General features: G+C 35.7%; 1 protein-coding gene across 1 annotated transcript in view; it reads right to left on the bottom strand.

The window, feature by feature from the left end:
- The window catches only part of LOC108716186 (CUB and sushi domain-containing protein 1-like), an 882,106-nt gene that overhangs the window by 95,829 nt on the left and 769,532 nt on the right, over positions 1-16,745 (bottom strand). The window contains exons 40-43 of the mRNA XM_041563770.1: positions 14,797-14,913; positions 13,292-13,501; positions 7,843-8,031; positions 4,767-4,944 (exon numbers count right to left, since the gene is read on the bottom strand). Coding sequence (XP_041419704.1) covers positions 4,767-4,944; positions 7,843-8,031; positions 13,292-13,501; positions 14,797-14,913 — 694 coding nt within the window. The remainder of the gene's footprint in view (positions 1-4,766; positions 4,945-7,842; positions 8,032-13,291; positions 13,502-14,796; positions 14,914-16,745) is intronic.

Below are 16,745 nucleotides of genomic sequence, written 5' to 3'. Positions count from 1 at the left end.
CTGGTTTTCATCTTGCCTCATATATGGTTCTTTCAGCATCTCTTACAATGGAGTATCATCTTCTCCTATACCTTTTTCTGCTGGGGCTCTTCAAGGCTCTGTTCTGGGCCACTTATTATTTCTCTCTATATATTGGCAAGCTAATCAACTCATATGGTTTTCGGTATCACCTCTATGCTGATGATCTATTTCTCCTCTACTAATATCAAGCCAGAGCTCTTAACTTGGTTTCTTCCTGCGTGTCTGCTATCTCTACTTGGTTGTCCTGATGCTCCCTTAAAGGACAAGGAAACCCCAAACAGGGTCAGACTGGGGGGCTAGGGGCCCATCGGGGCTACTGACCCAGGGCCCACCTCCGGCCCCCACTCCGACTCCTGCTCCGGTGTGTTGCATCGCGTATGTGCATATGCGAGCGGTGCCGGGCACCTAAGTTTGCGTGCCGCGCTAGTGCGGATGTGCGCGGCGTTTGTGTGCATGCGCAAGATTTTTATTTCACCACAACCCCCTGCACCACTAAGAAGTGGATCTGGGCCGGTGGGGCCCACCGGATTTTTTCCCGGTGTCTCGCTGGCCCAGTCCGACACTGACCCCAAACTTAAATGATGTTCACCTGAAAGAGTATATAAAAATGAAAGATTATGGGGCAAATTCACTAAGATGCCAGGCGCAACTTCGCGCACTTCGCCAGGCGTAGTTTCGCCAGCGCTCCGCAAATTCACTAAAATCCGAAGTTGCGCTCAGGGGTAGCGTAAGGTTGCGAAGTTGCGCTAGCGTTGATTCGCTATGTAAAGCGAAGTTACGCTAGCGAAGGCTAATTTGCATACGGCACCAAATTCAAATTTCAATGGAGGAATACGTATCAACACTACAAATGCCTAGAAAACCTTCAAATCATCAAATAAAAATTTTATTTTGCCCTACACATGTGCCCACTGTCTAGGTAAGTTGCCATGAGTCAGGAAATGTAGGGGGGAAGGAGGGGAGCCCCAAAATATTTTTCGATCTTTTTCAGCCTATCACCCATAATGTAGAAAACACGCCAGCGTTTTTTTTTTTTACTTTTTTTGAAACAATCCCTATCTACTCTATTGCGCTTCGCCAGGTCTGAGGTGGCGAAGGAAGTCTAGCGTAAAAGGTAGCGTTCAGTACACTGCGCAAGTTAGTGAATTTGCGTAGTTACGTCGCTAGCGAAAATTCGCCTGGTGTAAGGGTGCGAAGTAACACTAGCGAAACTACACTAGCGTTCGTTAGTGAATTTGCGCAGTAACGAAAATGCCAAACGCTAGCGAATTAACGCTAGCGTTCGGCTCTTCGGCGCTTAGTGAATTTGCCCCCATGTTCTTACCAATCTGTTACTATGTGCACTCATTCCCCAGCATCACAGTACTTAATCATGTGCTTTTGAAGAGTTTGGCTACATAATTTAGTAATTAAGTCTTAGGGGGTTATTTATTAAACTCTGAATGTCAAAAACCCCAAAAATTTGCGGTTTTCTTACTATAAAATCCAAATTTTTTGTTAAAGAAAACCCACAAATTTTTCGGGGTTTATTATATCCCGAAGATGGAAAAAGGCAGAATCTGAAAATCCGGCATCTTAGAACTATCAAGGTTGCATATAACTCAATGTGAGAAGTCTCAAAAATATCTTGATCTGCGCTCGGTTTCGTGCAATAATCCGAAAAGTTTTCAGGTGGAAAATCAGAAAAATTCATACGATTCCCCTTTTTTCAAAATTTTTTGAGTTTTTTCCCGCACAGGACATTTTCAGGAAAATGTATTAATAAATAAGGGAGGAAGCCCGTGCAGATTTGGTCAAAATCGTTTTCAGAAAATAATGAGATAAATTCGGACTTTGATTCGGCCTCCCTGTTCCTGAGCAAGACCAAGACCCGGTTGCATGCACATAGCTTCTATGACGCTGTACACACGTCATGTTTCCTTGGTGATGAACATTCTCTCTGCAGCTTGTGGTTGGTCAGCAGATGCACATGCACAGAAGGAACTTAAATGATGTAAACAGTGACTTTTTCATATTGAAAAAATGACAGCTGCAAAGCACTCAATGGGGAATAACTTCAAAAGACTAAAGAAAGGAGTTGTAAGCAAACTAATAATAATATCCAGAATCCACATTGGTGGCAAATCAATCCTATTGTTTATTTTTTAATATTTCAAATTTTTAAGCAGCCTTATGGGATGCTTTGCAAAATTACTGATAGATCCCTTATCTGGAAAACTCCAGGTCCTAAGCATTCCCTATACATAACGTATTGTACCCCATATTTTAGTAATAAGGATATTAAAGCTACTGGTATGCAAAGGTAAATACAAAATCAGGGATGTTTATTTACATTGTATATATATATGGTTTATAGTGGTTAATATTGGGAACTGGAAAGTAGCTGTACACATATTTTCTGATCCCAAACATGCTATCAATAATTTACCTTTTTTGCATAACCGTGTAAAATATAAAATCACTGTATCTTGCAACTACTTTCTTTAAATATGTTTCAAAAGAACCTTTAGCTGTTTCTCAATTGGAATATAAAAAAGCACCATATTGTCACCCATGAGACCTTTGACAGCAGCAAGCTTTCCTTTTATGTTAGCTTTGTAGAGAGCAATGTCTGAATTTTAATGAAATCCTCATTCTTTTGTGATGTGTAGTCAAGTACATCAGAGATTAGCAAGAGGCTGTTTGAAATCATTTAACTTGTGGCCTTTATCAAAAGCATTTTTGACCACCTGAGTCTACTCTATAAATTCAAAATGTATTGGAGAGTAAAATCCTTTACCAAAATACCAAAATAACTTTCATCCTGTATAAGAACAGGTTTGAAAGTTTTTATACAATATGTATAGCCAGGAACGTAATCTTTTCTAGATAAGGCATCTTTGCATAATGTGGAGCACCATGCCTTTTGGACACAGAACACATTTTAAAGTTGAAAAATCCAATAGAAGAGATATTTCTGCAGTGATATTTCTGTTTTCACCATCTGCAACATTTTTCACAACACTTAAGAATTTCAAGCAAGAAAAAATATATATTTTTTTGCACCAAGAAAAAAATAACCACTGATTTAATTTCTAGAATTTGACCACGAGTTTTGTTTTGCCAAAAAACAGTTTTTTTTGCTCTGGAAAATCAATATGCAAAGGATATGGACCTACTGGCAACTGGCATCTAAGCGGCAAATGCAATTCTGTGTTGATAAATTAAAGTTTATGTTCTGCATTTGGGCTTAAGGCATATGTAGACCACATATAGCCTTAATTTTACTAATCAAGGAAAATCCTTGATGGAGAAGGACCTGGTGTACTTTTGTATAAATTTTTTTAAATAAGACTGTACCAAGTTATGGAGCAGACGCAATTTGATGAGAAAACCTTGTCTCCTTAATTTGGTTCCAGATTTTCCCATAGAGTCAGATGCAATTCAATAATAAAAGTTTTTACTCCTCAACTTTAATCCTCACACACATATTTTCATGTGATAAAGCATAAAATAATGTTTTCCAATATTTTTGTAAATTTGATAATACACAACTATTTAATAGAAACACTAAATAGAATTACTGTGCAGTAAGTAAAAAAAAGTAAATATTTGATTACAACCAAGGGAAATAAAAATAGACTTCAGGGCATATTTATCAAGGGTAGAATTTTGAATTGAAAAAACTTCAAAATTCTAATTCAAAAAGACCAAAACCAAAATCAAGTCAAAGTTTTTTTTTTTTGTTCAAATAGGTCAGTTTTTGATCGAATAGGTCCATATTTGACCCAATTCTAATCGTACCAATCGAAGGAATATCGCATTCGATTGAATTAGATTCAAAGTTCAAAGTCCACCAATTGACTCCAAATAGGTTCTAGGAGGTCCTCCATAGGCTAAAACAGCAATTCGGCAGGTTTTAGATGGCAAATGTTCGAAGTTGAATTTTCAATTTTTTTTCAAATTCAAATCGAATTTGGACTATTCCCTAGTCGAATTACACAAAAAATAGCTTGAAATTCAAAAATTCACCTCGATCTTTGATAAATCTGCCCCTTACTGTTCATTTTCATTATTTTTTTCTATTGCATACACCATTTCAAAATATATTGGCATCAGAAAATATGTGGTCATTATAACAATCAAAAATAACCTTATATATTCAAATGTTTGCCCAAATTTAGATTAAGGTAATTCCTTCATGCTTATGGCACACACAGAAATGTGACTGCAATGGCAAGGGGTGACCCATATCTGCAGTTGCTGATTATGGCAGCCACTTGTGCTATCAGTTGGGAGTCACTAGGTGTTTCTAAGCATTTCCTGTGTTTCCTTTTAATTTGAATAGGAATAAATTGCTGGCATTTGGCTAAAGTAGTTCTCCCTAGCATAAATGTAATAATTCATACATGGTGTGTGCCATAGGTCTAACTATCTGCAATGAACCACTTGCTTTACTTGGGAATTATACATTGTACTGTAACAACTAGCTTGGTTCCTCAGATTCTTTCTATGACTATTTGTAATGAAACCCAAACTCACATAATAAGAACTGAAGAGTAGATGATTGATTACTCATTTAATGCACACTATGAATCTTTCTGTAAAAATTGATTTGTTTTCTAAATTCTTGTAGTGACCTTATATGTTATTATTTTACTTCTTTAAAATGCCAGGGGTACAATCTCACATCCATTACATAGTTGCAGAGTCAAGGGAAAAAAATAATCAATTTAAAACCAATTTATTTACTTTGGGTCACATACCATACTGCAATGTAATCATTCATTGGTTCAGTCTGGAGTAAAGTAAAGTTAATATAAACCCCATGACCCTGCAGTACAGAAATAAACCATGAGCAGTCCATTGAATTCGGATATTCATCTGGAAATCCTGGTGAGTAGATTGTGCCATTTTCTGAAGACACATTGTATCCGCAAGGTGCTGAAATGGAAATAATGACATTTTAAATTTATAAACAGTTAGTATAACTATTGTATGACTATTGTATGGACAGCCCTTTTCATACATGTTTAAGAACTGCAATCCAAACAATTTATTTACCTAAAAATTAAGTTCTTGAATTAGATAATGCAGGTACTGATACCCATTTCTGTTTGCAGTAAATAAACATTTTATAAAATAAAAATACCCATTAATTATTGCTCTCTACAAGATATACTAATAATATAATGACATTTCTAATGATTCATTACACACTATTAGGGAGACAGAAGTAATGCTGTGAATAGTTTAATCAAGGAGCAATTTGACTGCCTGACTGAATTCAAAGAATTCTTTAAGGGGCAGATTTATCAATGGTCCAATTTCGATTTCATGGGAGCTATTTTAAATTCTCATAAACTCCCATGAACTTGAAATTTGACCAACTGCAATTTATAGAAAAAAAAATCAAATTTTTGTACTCGTTTGAATAGGATCGACCCGCAAACTCGAATCCAATCCGAATTTGATTCAAGTTTTTTCAAAACCTCGATTTTAGGAAGGCAGCATACAACTCCAAATGATCCCAGGAAGTCCCCCATAGACTAAAACAGCAATTCAGCATGTTTTAAGTGGAGAATAGTCGAATTTTACTTCTTAGAGGGCCAGTGTATCATACATTTCAAAAATCAAATTAAAATTTTGAAAAAAACTCAAATCAAATTTTAACAATGCACTAGTAAAAAAGTTTTGGCCATAAAAAACTCGAAAATTCAAATTTTTACTTTGACCCTTGATAAATCTTCCCCTTAATATGACATTTATAAATCCCGCCCAATTTCCCTTACCAACTTTTTGTTTTGCATTGTGGTGTTTCTGATTGTTTTCTGACTGACAGAAATGTATTGCACGAGTTAAGAATATCATTGTTGCTCCTTCCTTATTACCTTAGATTCCACAAACTGGAATGGGGAAGAAGGTCCTCCCTGCACGGTTGATTCAAGTCTATTATTATATCATACAGCAGTCAGTGCTGTGGGGTTGAGATTTGTAAAATAAAAATGCTTTTTTCCTTTCATAGATATTCTCAAAATTACAGTTATATGGCTAATGCTGCAGTATATTCCAGTGCTATTAATTTGTAATTACATTGCTATGGACTCAGTTGGTGGAGAGCAAAAGGTGGACCTTAAAGGAAACTTGAACTTGAATAGTCAAATCACTAACCTACAGATAAAAAGGTCCCATTGTGTAGCTGGTCTTAACCAAGCATACTAAAGTATATGCACAAGAACCAACAAATCCCCACCAAGTTTTTCTTCTTTCAACAACCTATGACATCCTTCATATACAGAATCACATACTACTCTAAGTTCTCTCCATGCCTTTGCAGGCAACTTTAAAATCTGATGGCCTTAGCTCTTAGCAAAGCAAACTGTTTTTATCTTATTTTCCTTAACATTGGTTGTTTTCTCCTATGGCACAGTCCCGAATCTATGAACTATCCTTAAAGGGATACTGTCATGGGAAAAAATTTTTTTTCCAAAATGAATCAATTAATAGTGCTGCTCCAGCAGAATTCTGCACTGAAATCCATTTCTCAAAAGAGCAAACAGATTTTTTTATATTCAATTTTGAAATCTGACATGGGGCTAGACATATTGTCAATTTCCCAGCTGCCCCAAGTCATGTGACTTGTGCTCTAATAAACTTCAATCACTCTTTACTGCTGTACTGCAAGTTGGAGTGATATCACCCCCTCCCTTCCCCCCCCAGCAGCCAAACAAAAGAACAATGGGAAGGTAACCAGATAACAGCTCCCTAACACAAGATAACAGCTGCCTGGTAGATCTAAGAACAACACTCAATAGTAAAAACCCATGTCTCACTGAGACACATTCAGTTACATTGAGAAGGAAATACAGCAGCCTGCCAGAAAGCATTTCTCTCCTAAAGTGCAGGCGCAAGTCAAATGACCAGGGGCAGCTGGAAAATTGACAAAATGTCTAGCCCCATGTCAGATTTCAAAATTGAATATAAAAAAATCTGTTTGCTCTTTTGAGAAATGGATTTCAGTGCAGAATTCTGCTGGAGCAGCCCTATTAACTGATTAATTTTGAAAAAAAATGTTTTCCCGTGACAGTATCCCTTTAACCTCCCCACTTAACTCAAAATGCTCCATTGACCCTATGCCCATTCTTCCTATTAGCTTTTTACGGGAATGGGACCTGTTATCCAGAATGCTCAGGACCTGGGTTTTTCGCAGATAAGGGATCTTTCCATTATTTGATTCTTTAAAACATAACGGGGGGTTCATCTTTAAGTTCAATTTTAGTTTGTTTTAGAATGACCAATGCTAGGCAACTTTTAATTTGTTTCAGTCATTTTGTATCTTCCACAGAAATTGTAGAAATATGTGTTTCATTTACTGATCTCAAATCACACTGTGTACCTCACATTATTAGCCTTATCCACAAAGGAACAGTGAAATATAAGAATCACATATATAATCAGAGCACAATTAAGGCCCTTTTGAATAATGGCATCATTATGGAATTGTAGCAAATGAATCACACAGCAAATTGCCTCATTTATACTATCATATTATGTTTTCTCATGAGACTTCCAAATACATTGTTAGTTGTAGTGTTAATTCTATGAACACTAATTGTTTAGAAGGAAATTTATGCTGAATCACACCAGCATATGAAGGACATATCTTACAATACTGCTTGCTAGGGATTACTCTCCGAATCAATGTGCCTGAGAAGTATCAGTAAAAGTCAATAGCACAACTTTTAATTAATCTTGATAAAGGGCCTAAATAATACCGCACTGTTTTATCAAATATTTAACACTCAGTAATTGGCATGGCAGCTTTTAACATAATGCACTTACCTTCACATCTTGGAAAAGGATGGTTCCAGTTTCTATTAATACCATGCTGGCAAGTAAGAACTACTTGTCCTACTAAGACATACCCTGGATAGCATTCAAAAGATATTGATTGCCCCACGCTATAATCAGAGTTAATGATGTATCCGTTCTTAAAAGGATGAGGATCTGGACAGTTCTGCAATTCATAAGCTGGGAAAACACAAAGATGCTTTATATCAGTAAAGATACTGAATACATTTAGAAACTGAAAAAAGGCAGCTGAGGCTGTAAGGTAGAAGTGTGTGTCGGGCCCCTCTCCTTTTGCAGGGGGGATGGGGCAGCGCAGTCTAGGTATGCCCCTGATTGCATATATATGTACAGTATATATATATATATATATATATATATATATATATATATAGAGAGAGAGAGAGAGAGAGAGAGAGAGAGAGAGAGAGAGAGAGAGAGAGAGAGAGAGAGAGAGAGAGAGAGAGAGAGAGAGAGAGAGAGAGAGAGAGAGAGATACAGAAAAAGGCAAATTTGGTTCACAACGAAAAAATCACAAATAACTAAATACATCATAATAGCACCCAGAGATAAGCCGACTTCGTAAAGAAAAAATTAAATTTTTATTCAATTCTTCAGAAAGTGACGGCCCAAGTTGAGAGGCTGAAACGTTGAATAAAAATTTCATTTTTTCTTTACCAAGTCCTGTAAGTGTGGCTTATCTCTGTGTGCTGTATATATTGTATTGTATTGTAACATGCAAGGGAGTGCAGTGAGCAAAGTGCAATTTTAAATGCAATTGCCAAAATACAGCATTTTTTTCCTTTATACCAGGATCATTACAGTTACCTGGGGAGATGCACAAAATTCTTTACAATGCATTAAAATTAGCACAATAGATGCATGGTATGTCACAAATTGGATTCAAGTGCTTTGAAAATTTAAAACTGGCTTAATTTCTGGCATTCAGCGTGTGAGTGATGTGCGCACCCTATTGTTTCTGCATAACTGCAGTGGGTTAATTGAGGCAGACCACTTTGGGAAGCGTGGTGCTACTAGCTGCTTCAGAGATGGCAGTAGCTCCAGGGTTCCCATGCATTAATAAGCACAACTTAAAGAGAAAAGTTCCATTAAAGTGGAAATGTGGCTCGCAAAATTGTCCTTTTGCTACCCCTGATTAAGTTCTGCCCAAGGAATTTCTTAAAAAAAAAAAAAGAAATTCTTACCTTGTCTTATAACAAAAAGAGCTCTGTAAAAGGGTTATATGGGTAATATATATATATATATATATATATATATATATATATATATATATATATATATATATATATATATATATATATAGTAAATAATTATCAGGATATTATAAGTTCTTGAGGTGTTTCATGACCATAACTTCTAATATGCTCATAATTTGCAACAGGGGGTACTTTATATATTATAATACACAAGTTTCAGTGAGTCATGTGAATTATATATATATATATTAAACCTATAGATTTAAACAAAACTCATGTGAAATCTTTTGATCAATTGCATGGTTGTTACAAATGATAAATCATAGAGGAAACTATTTTATATTTGTTCTTAAAATGCAGGAGATTAGTAATAATCTGTGCTCTGCACACAGTAGAAGGAATTTATTTACCATAGATGATGCAGTGTGCAAAGTGCACTTTCTGGCACAATTGGCAATTTTTTTCCTCCCAATAGTGTACTTTTTTCCTTAAAGTTCTAGGAGCAGATGTTGTGTCTGACGCTATGGAATCAGAGGTGAAAACACTGAAGCAATTTTGCTCATACTTCAACTGGAATCTTGTACAATTTTGCTGAAAGCTTGAACGTCTAGACTAGTCTTGATGTAGACAGGATTCATTTTTAGTTTGGGGCTTATTCTTTAGTTAAGCAGCTACTCTAATTCACTCTAAAGTTTTTTCTGTAAGGCATTTTCTTTCATTTTAGAATTCAATCAAATGATATAGCAATATAACTGATTCAAAATACAATTTACTGCAGTAAAGAAAATGTCTTTGTCTCTCATGCCTTCCTGGAACCAATGTTTCAAATCCTGAAATTCCCATCTCCTCCCTGTAAAATAACAAAGCAAGAGTGCCTGGACCCTTGCTTTTAAATATTTTTCTATATTACTTTCTCTGCACCCCACTCCCCAATTACCACATGGAATATTATTATGATATAAATGTAACTAAGGTTGTGACCTTTATGCATCTGACCAACAAGATTCAGGAAATGTTTTGCTTTGGTGCTGGGCTTTTGTGACCCAATAAAACAGGGTGTAGCTTGTTCTTTAATTTGATTTACAAATAACTTTGTCATCTCCATCTCCATCTCCACCTTTATTATTTATTATTTAAACAATGTCATGCTATTTTCAAATGTACTGGCTTTCATTTTCTGCCCCTGGTTTTAGCAGAAGTCAGTTATTCTCCAAATATGTTAATCAGAGTTTAGAACCACTAAAATGTTTTTATGAATTATATCTGAAAGTTGCTTAGAACTACATCTTGTTTAATTATGAAAACTATATATTTTATTTTTGTTATTTGGAAGGATATACCCTTTAGACTCTCCTGAAGTGAAATATCTGTCTGTGGAGAACATACTTGCTGGCTCATTAGCTGATGTAATTATGGACCTATTCTGTTGAATAATCTCTGGGACAATAATATGAAAAGACAAAAATAAAATGGATGAAAAAGTTTAAACAGGCCTCTGTTAATCAATGCAGGTGTGCTTTTACTGTAAATGTGCCATATAAAACATAATGGCCAAATAATTTTTCTATCATTTTGTTTAAAATAATGAAAATTATGATACCGGTTCCTAATGAAAACTATGAACCCATGACAGCAGATAAATATGTAAAAGTATCAAGAATATTTCTTGCAGTCTCTTATTTGTCCACCCCCACAATCTTTTGCAGAGATCTGTCTTTTTTTCTATTTCTTGCCCTAAATTGTTTCACCTATTTTTACTTATAATAAAATTTAAAAATAATATAAGTAAAAATATGATTAAACTAGTAAGACATTAAACAATGAGGATATGTTCATAAAGGGGGCTTTCAGAAATATCTGCAATCTCTATATAGTCGCCATCCCCAGAGGACTGAAGAGATTGTTTTTGTCATATATCCAGAACAGAAAATTAAATCTAAATCCCAATGTGGTTGGGGGAGGGGTGCTATTTTCTAAAATGTATGTTCTAATATGTTTTTAGTTTAACTAGGCTTTTTGACTTTTTTTTTAATTCAACTTGGTTCGGATGTTCTGTGACAACTCTTTTTCTTAAAACATAAAAAATGTATATAGTATTTGCAAGTGCAACATGAATATTTCAATTCATATTAAAGGGGACCCGTCACCCAAAAAAAGTATTCAAAATCCTATTTTATCAGATTAGTCAAGGAAAATTAACTTTAATTACACTATATAAATTATTTGAATCTTGTTTCCTTCATTCTGGGATTTCAAAATTATAGAAAGCAGGCAGCAGCCATTTTGTGGACATTGTTATTAAGACAAGTCTTGCATCATCTCTGAATCTTGTTTGTGCACCAGAATCTTGTTTGTGTCCATCCCCATGAACTGGTTACACAGTAATATGGTAAAGAGAACTGGGGGAATGTGTGGGGAGCAGTGACATCTAAGAAGTGCTGAATTGAAAGTGAAAGTCATTGTCTGCCCTGCCTCTATGCCGCGGGCATAGAGGAGGGGCAGACAATATTTGATTGACAGCTGAGATTTTTAAATGAACTTACAACAGCTATGAATGCTTAAATAAAAAATAGAATTGAATTTCATGTTTAATTTGAAAAGGACTTTTATTATACAGATTTTTGTGTCTGGGTGACAGGTCCCCTTTAAAATATTTTTTTTACTTCTACCATTCAGGTTGGCCGGTAGGTGCATGGGTTTCATTTTTACTTCCTGAGGTGCATCCCACACATATATAGGAGAAGGGGGATACCCACACAGGTTTTGATACACTTATAGATATACAAAGGTACATTTTATACTCCAAAGATTACATGGTTCTGTAGCAGGAGATTATTGTGGATTATTGGTGTATGGTAGCAATTACCTATAGCCTATGGTATTTAAAACAGTGCTGAACACATTTCATAAAACTATATTTCTAGTGACTCTTCAGAATGTTTCCATAGTGAATTTACCTAAAGGCTATTGTTAGCCAATCAAAGCAAATGTAGAGTAAAAGCTACACTTATTTACTAAAACTTGAGTTTATCTCAGTTTTTTATTAAAACAAAGATGACCTAACTGGCATCCACAAATTGAATTAATGTATCAATAATTCTTCTCGAAAAGGAGGTCCAAAATCTTAGAAACAAATTTGTGCATCAGTTCGAAATGTACAACTTTTTAGAACTGACACTCCAAAAACTCAACTTTATTGAATTGTCGCCGCAAAAACTTGACATTATCGAATTGTCGGACAAAAACCAGCACAGATCACAATGTCAAGAAACATCTTCAGGACATCTGCCAAAAATATTGAGTTTTAATAAAAGGGCCCCTTAGTTCAGTAAAAATGGTTTAAAACTTAAAAAAATGAGTTTTTTGTCCTGAGTATAATTTATATTCCAAAACCAACCACACAAGCCAAAATTCTGTGCTGTCATTGTAAAAGGCGCAACATATGCATAAAGGTATTGTCAGTGTAGCTAGTATTTTTTTTGCCAGATTTTTCTGCCACTAACAATACATTTACATACATTTTCATAAAGACCGTTTCATTTGAATACATAAAATAATGAACAAATATTTGCTTTTCTATGTTTCATGTTATATTTGAATGTCTCTAATTCATCTTGGGATTGGAAGAGGAGAAAGAAAAATAATAGTTACATCGTTAAATTGGGTTGAAAAAAGACAAAGTCCATCAAGTTCAACCCCTCCAAATGAAAACCCAGCATCCATACACACACCCCGCCATACCTTCACATAAATTATATATACCCATATCTATACTAGCTATAGATATTAATATCACAATAGCCTTTGATATTATGTCTGTCCAAGAAATCATCCAAGCCACTCTAAAAGGCATTAACTGAATCAGCCATCACAAAATCACCCGGCAGTGCATTCCACAACCTCACTGTCCTCACTGTGAAGAACCACCTATGTTGCTTAAAATAAAAGATATTTTATTCTAGTCTGAAGGGGTGGCCTCTGGTACGGTGATCCTCTTTATGCATGCAGAAAAGATCAACATGATTTGTACTGAAAACAAAACTTGCAAAACATACTTCTGGCCTCTTTTGAGTTGGGTAAAGCAATTTAGAATTATTATTGGCAAACTACAGTACTTACTACAATAGAATTTGCTTTCATTTTTGTTTGGTTCTTGACTGTATTTTCTGATATGATGTTTTTAAATAAGGCAGCATGATTTCTTCTGAGAGAGATTATCAACTTACCTTGGTAAACAAGCTTAAACCCTTTCTTGTTTTCTGAATGATCACTAAAAAAGTGAATGAGCACTTCATGTGTTGTACTGAGTAGTGATGGAGGAAGGTCAGCACCACTGAACTGTCCAATCTGTGAGCTTGTATGATAAGGTCCATTTTGAATTTCAAGGATATCATGGTTTGCTTCAGTGGAAAAGTTTTCAAACTGAATATGAGCCCCTGTACAATGAATAAAAAGTTATCATAGCATTACATCGTCAACATTTTGGATCTACAGTAACTCAAGAGCTCTTCTGTGATTATAGTACTATGAAAAGATTATAGAGATATCTCTTACCCCCCACCCTAAAAAAAACAAAAAACAAAATCATAGCTTTTACCATAAGGCAAACTGCATATTATGTTATTTTGTAGTTTATAAATACACCAAAGTTGCAACTTTGGCATAGTTAACCACTTCAGGAACGTATACGTACCTTTTTCCACAGCTTTACCATATGAAACAGTTTTTTTTAATTAGACATAGTTCTACAGTGGAGAGGATTTATTATTTTATCGGGCATCTCAAAAATATTTTACTACCCATGTTGTTTTTAATTTTCTACCTATTTATTTGGTATGCAGATTTGGGGGCCGATTCATCAATAGTCGAATATTAACCCTCGATATTCGACTGGGAACTAAAATCGTTCGACTTCGAATATCGAAGTCGAACGATTTTGCGCAAATCCTGCGATCGATCGATTAAATCCTTCGAATCGAACGATTCGAAGGATTTGAATCCAACGATCGAAGGAAAATCCTTCGAACAAAAAATCACAGGCAAGCCTATGGGGACCTTCCCCATAGGCTAACATTGACTTTGGTAGGTTTTATCTACCGAAGTAGGTGGTCGAAGTATTTTTTAAAGAGACAGTACTTCGATTATCGAATGGTCGAATAGTCGAACGATTTTTACTTCGAATCGTTCGAATCGTTCGAATTCGAAAGAATTTAACCAATTCGATGGTCGAAGTACCCAAAAAATACTTTGAAATTCGAAGTTTTTTACATTCGAATTCTTCACTCGAATTTTGTAAATCTGCCCCTTAATGTATACATTGTATAAATAGAACAGGGTTCAGCACAAATAAGATGCTATAGGCTGAACACTATCTTATCCAATATTTTTAATTTTACCAAAGACAAATATATGTATTATACCATGAGTATATTTACAACCTATTTAATTCATTCAGATGTATGTGCCATTTTGCACATATGACAATAGCTATGAATATAGATGAAACAGGCAACCGAACAACATATTTTGCCACTGGAACATGCTACAGAGCAATAACAAGGCGTGTCATGTTGCATAATTTTAAAAAGGATGTACTATTAAAGCCTGCTCCATTTGTAAGTGTACACTTTTCCTCTAGTAGAAACAGTACCTGGTTTAATTTAAACATATTTTGGCTATAGGTTCCACAGTTATACTTTCCTTTCAATATAATTAGAGTATTTATACTAACCATATCCCACTGGCAATATAATCTTCCATGTACAATCTAAGTTACTGGGATAATTTCCAGGAAAACCTGGGCTTAAGATGACTCCACTCATGCTGATAAGTGTTCCACCACATCTTGCTAGTAAAAAAAGAAAATGAATATTAGTTTTGGTCATGCAGTCTTAACTCATCTTATTTAAATAGAGATACATGCTCTCTGTTCTGCCCCAGATGCACTCAAATTAAGATAACCCCCATGATCCCTGCCTCCTACCCACAAGCTATATCTCCACCTCAGCATGTGGATCATGCCTGTGCAACTCTTGAAGCCCTCCCTCTGCCACAGGGTCCCTGACTGGAATACCTCCTTAGCCTCCTGAACTGTGTTAGCCCGTTGAAAATACTATAGGGTAGAACTTTTAAAATGAAGCATAACAAAATTGGTGCATATGTGATACCTTAATTGGCTAAGTAAGATGATAATCACAGCAAGGTTTCAGGACATTGCATTGTATTGCAAGCAGGGACAGACTTATAGGGAGGTGGGTTATGCAAAGTAGTCCAGACTAGGCAGGAATTAGACCTAAGGTGTAAAGCAGATAACAGATTCCTGTAGTAGTTTGTTATCTCCACAGAAAAATTTAGGCTTCTGTTTCTAGTCTTGGTAATTAGCCATAACTCCATGGCCTAAATTAAGTCCTGTCTCTAGACTCCTAAAGGTTTGCATAAGTTTGTATTCTCACACTTTGCGTTCATTTTCTGTTTTGAAATTGGCTTTGATAACAGAAATTTGGAAGTTGTCCAGACTGTGGTTGGGGCTATTAACATGTTTACCTACTGGTGTGTTCTATTTTTTATTGTTTATTGTGAACCGGGGCTGTTTGGTCCTTTTTCTGAGGCTTTGTCCAGTTTCTCTAATGTAAATACCACTTGTTGGACACTTTGTGCATGTTATTGCATAAACCACATTGCTGGATGACCAAGTGTAGGGGCCGTGTACAGAGTATTCCTCTATTGTTGCTGGAATTGATATTCTGTTTGCGTAGAGGATGTGTGGGCATATCTTCCATCTCTTTCTTCCACATGGGTGCTTGTGGGTCCTGAAGGTGAACTTCTTATAATTAGTTTTCTTAGGTTTATGGGGTTGCCTAAATGCCAGAAGAGGTGGATCAGGGAAATACAGTATGTAGTCTTGTGTCTTTTGTAGTGTGCCTTGTAACTTTCTGGCTATTTTTCTAAGGGTCTTTAGCTGTGGGTTGTAGGTTGTGACAAGTGGCACCTGATCTGTTTCTTTTTTTTGTTTGTATTTTAGTAGTTCGTTCCTAGGGACCTTAGTGGCTCTGTGTATGTTGTGGTCTACAACCCTAGGGTTGTAGCCTCTGCCAATAAAGTCTTTTCTGAGGGTTTCAAGGTGCTGGTCCCTTTCTGAGGTGTTAGAACAGATTTGGTTATATCCTAAGGCCTGGCTGTAGATGATGGTGTGTTTCCTTGGTCTGGGTGGAAGCTGTCATACATCAGGTAGGATAGTTTATCTGTGGCTGTAAGGTATTGTCTTTGATATAAATAGTTGTGTCCAGGTGAAACCTTGCTGTGATTATCATCTTAGTTAGCCAATAAATGTAACACCTTTACACCACTTTTGTCATTCTTCATATCAAAAGTTCTACGCTATAACTCCTTAGCCTCCTAATGGCAGTCCTGGCTGTATGTAAGTGGTTGGGTGAAGAAGAGAGCAATGCTTTTGACTGGGCAAAAAAATTTGGATCAGGGCAATTTATTTTTTGCTTTGGGAATATACTGGGAAGAACTTAAAAAAACTAAAAGTGTGAACTAGGGAAAAACATGTTTGGTATTGTGAGATGTACTCATTGTTGGTTGGAGAAAATTTATTAAATAATGTATTCAATTACATTTGTATCTCAAAATATTCATGGGATGAGGTATGAAGCATAGCTGTCCCAGATACAGCTA

This window comes from Xenopus laevis, chromosome 5L (assembly GCF_017654675.1).
Source record: "Xenopus laevis strain J_2021 chromosome 5L, Xenopus_laevis_v10.1, whole genome shotgun sequence".
Taxonomy (NCBI): Eukaryota; Metazoa; Chordata; class Amphibia; order Anura; family Pipidae; genus Xenopus; species Xenopus laevis.
The sequence above is the reverse complement of the archived record's forward strand: the minus strand, read 5'-3'. Positions and strand labels throughout refer to the sequence as shown.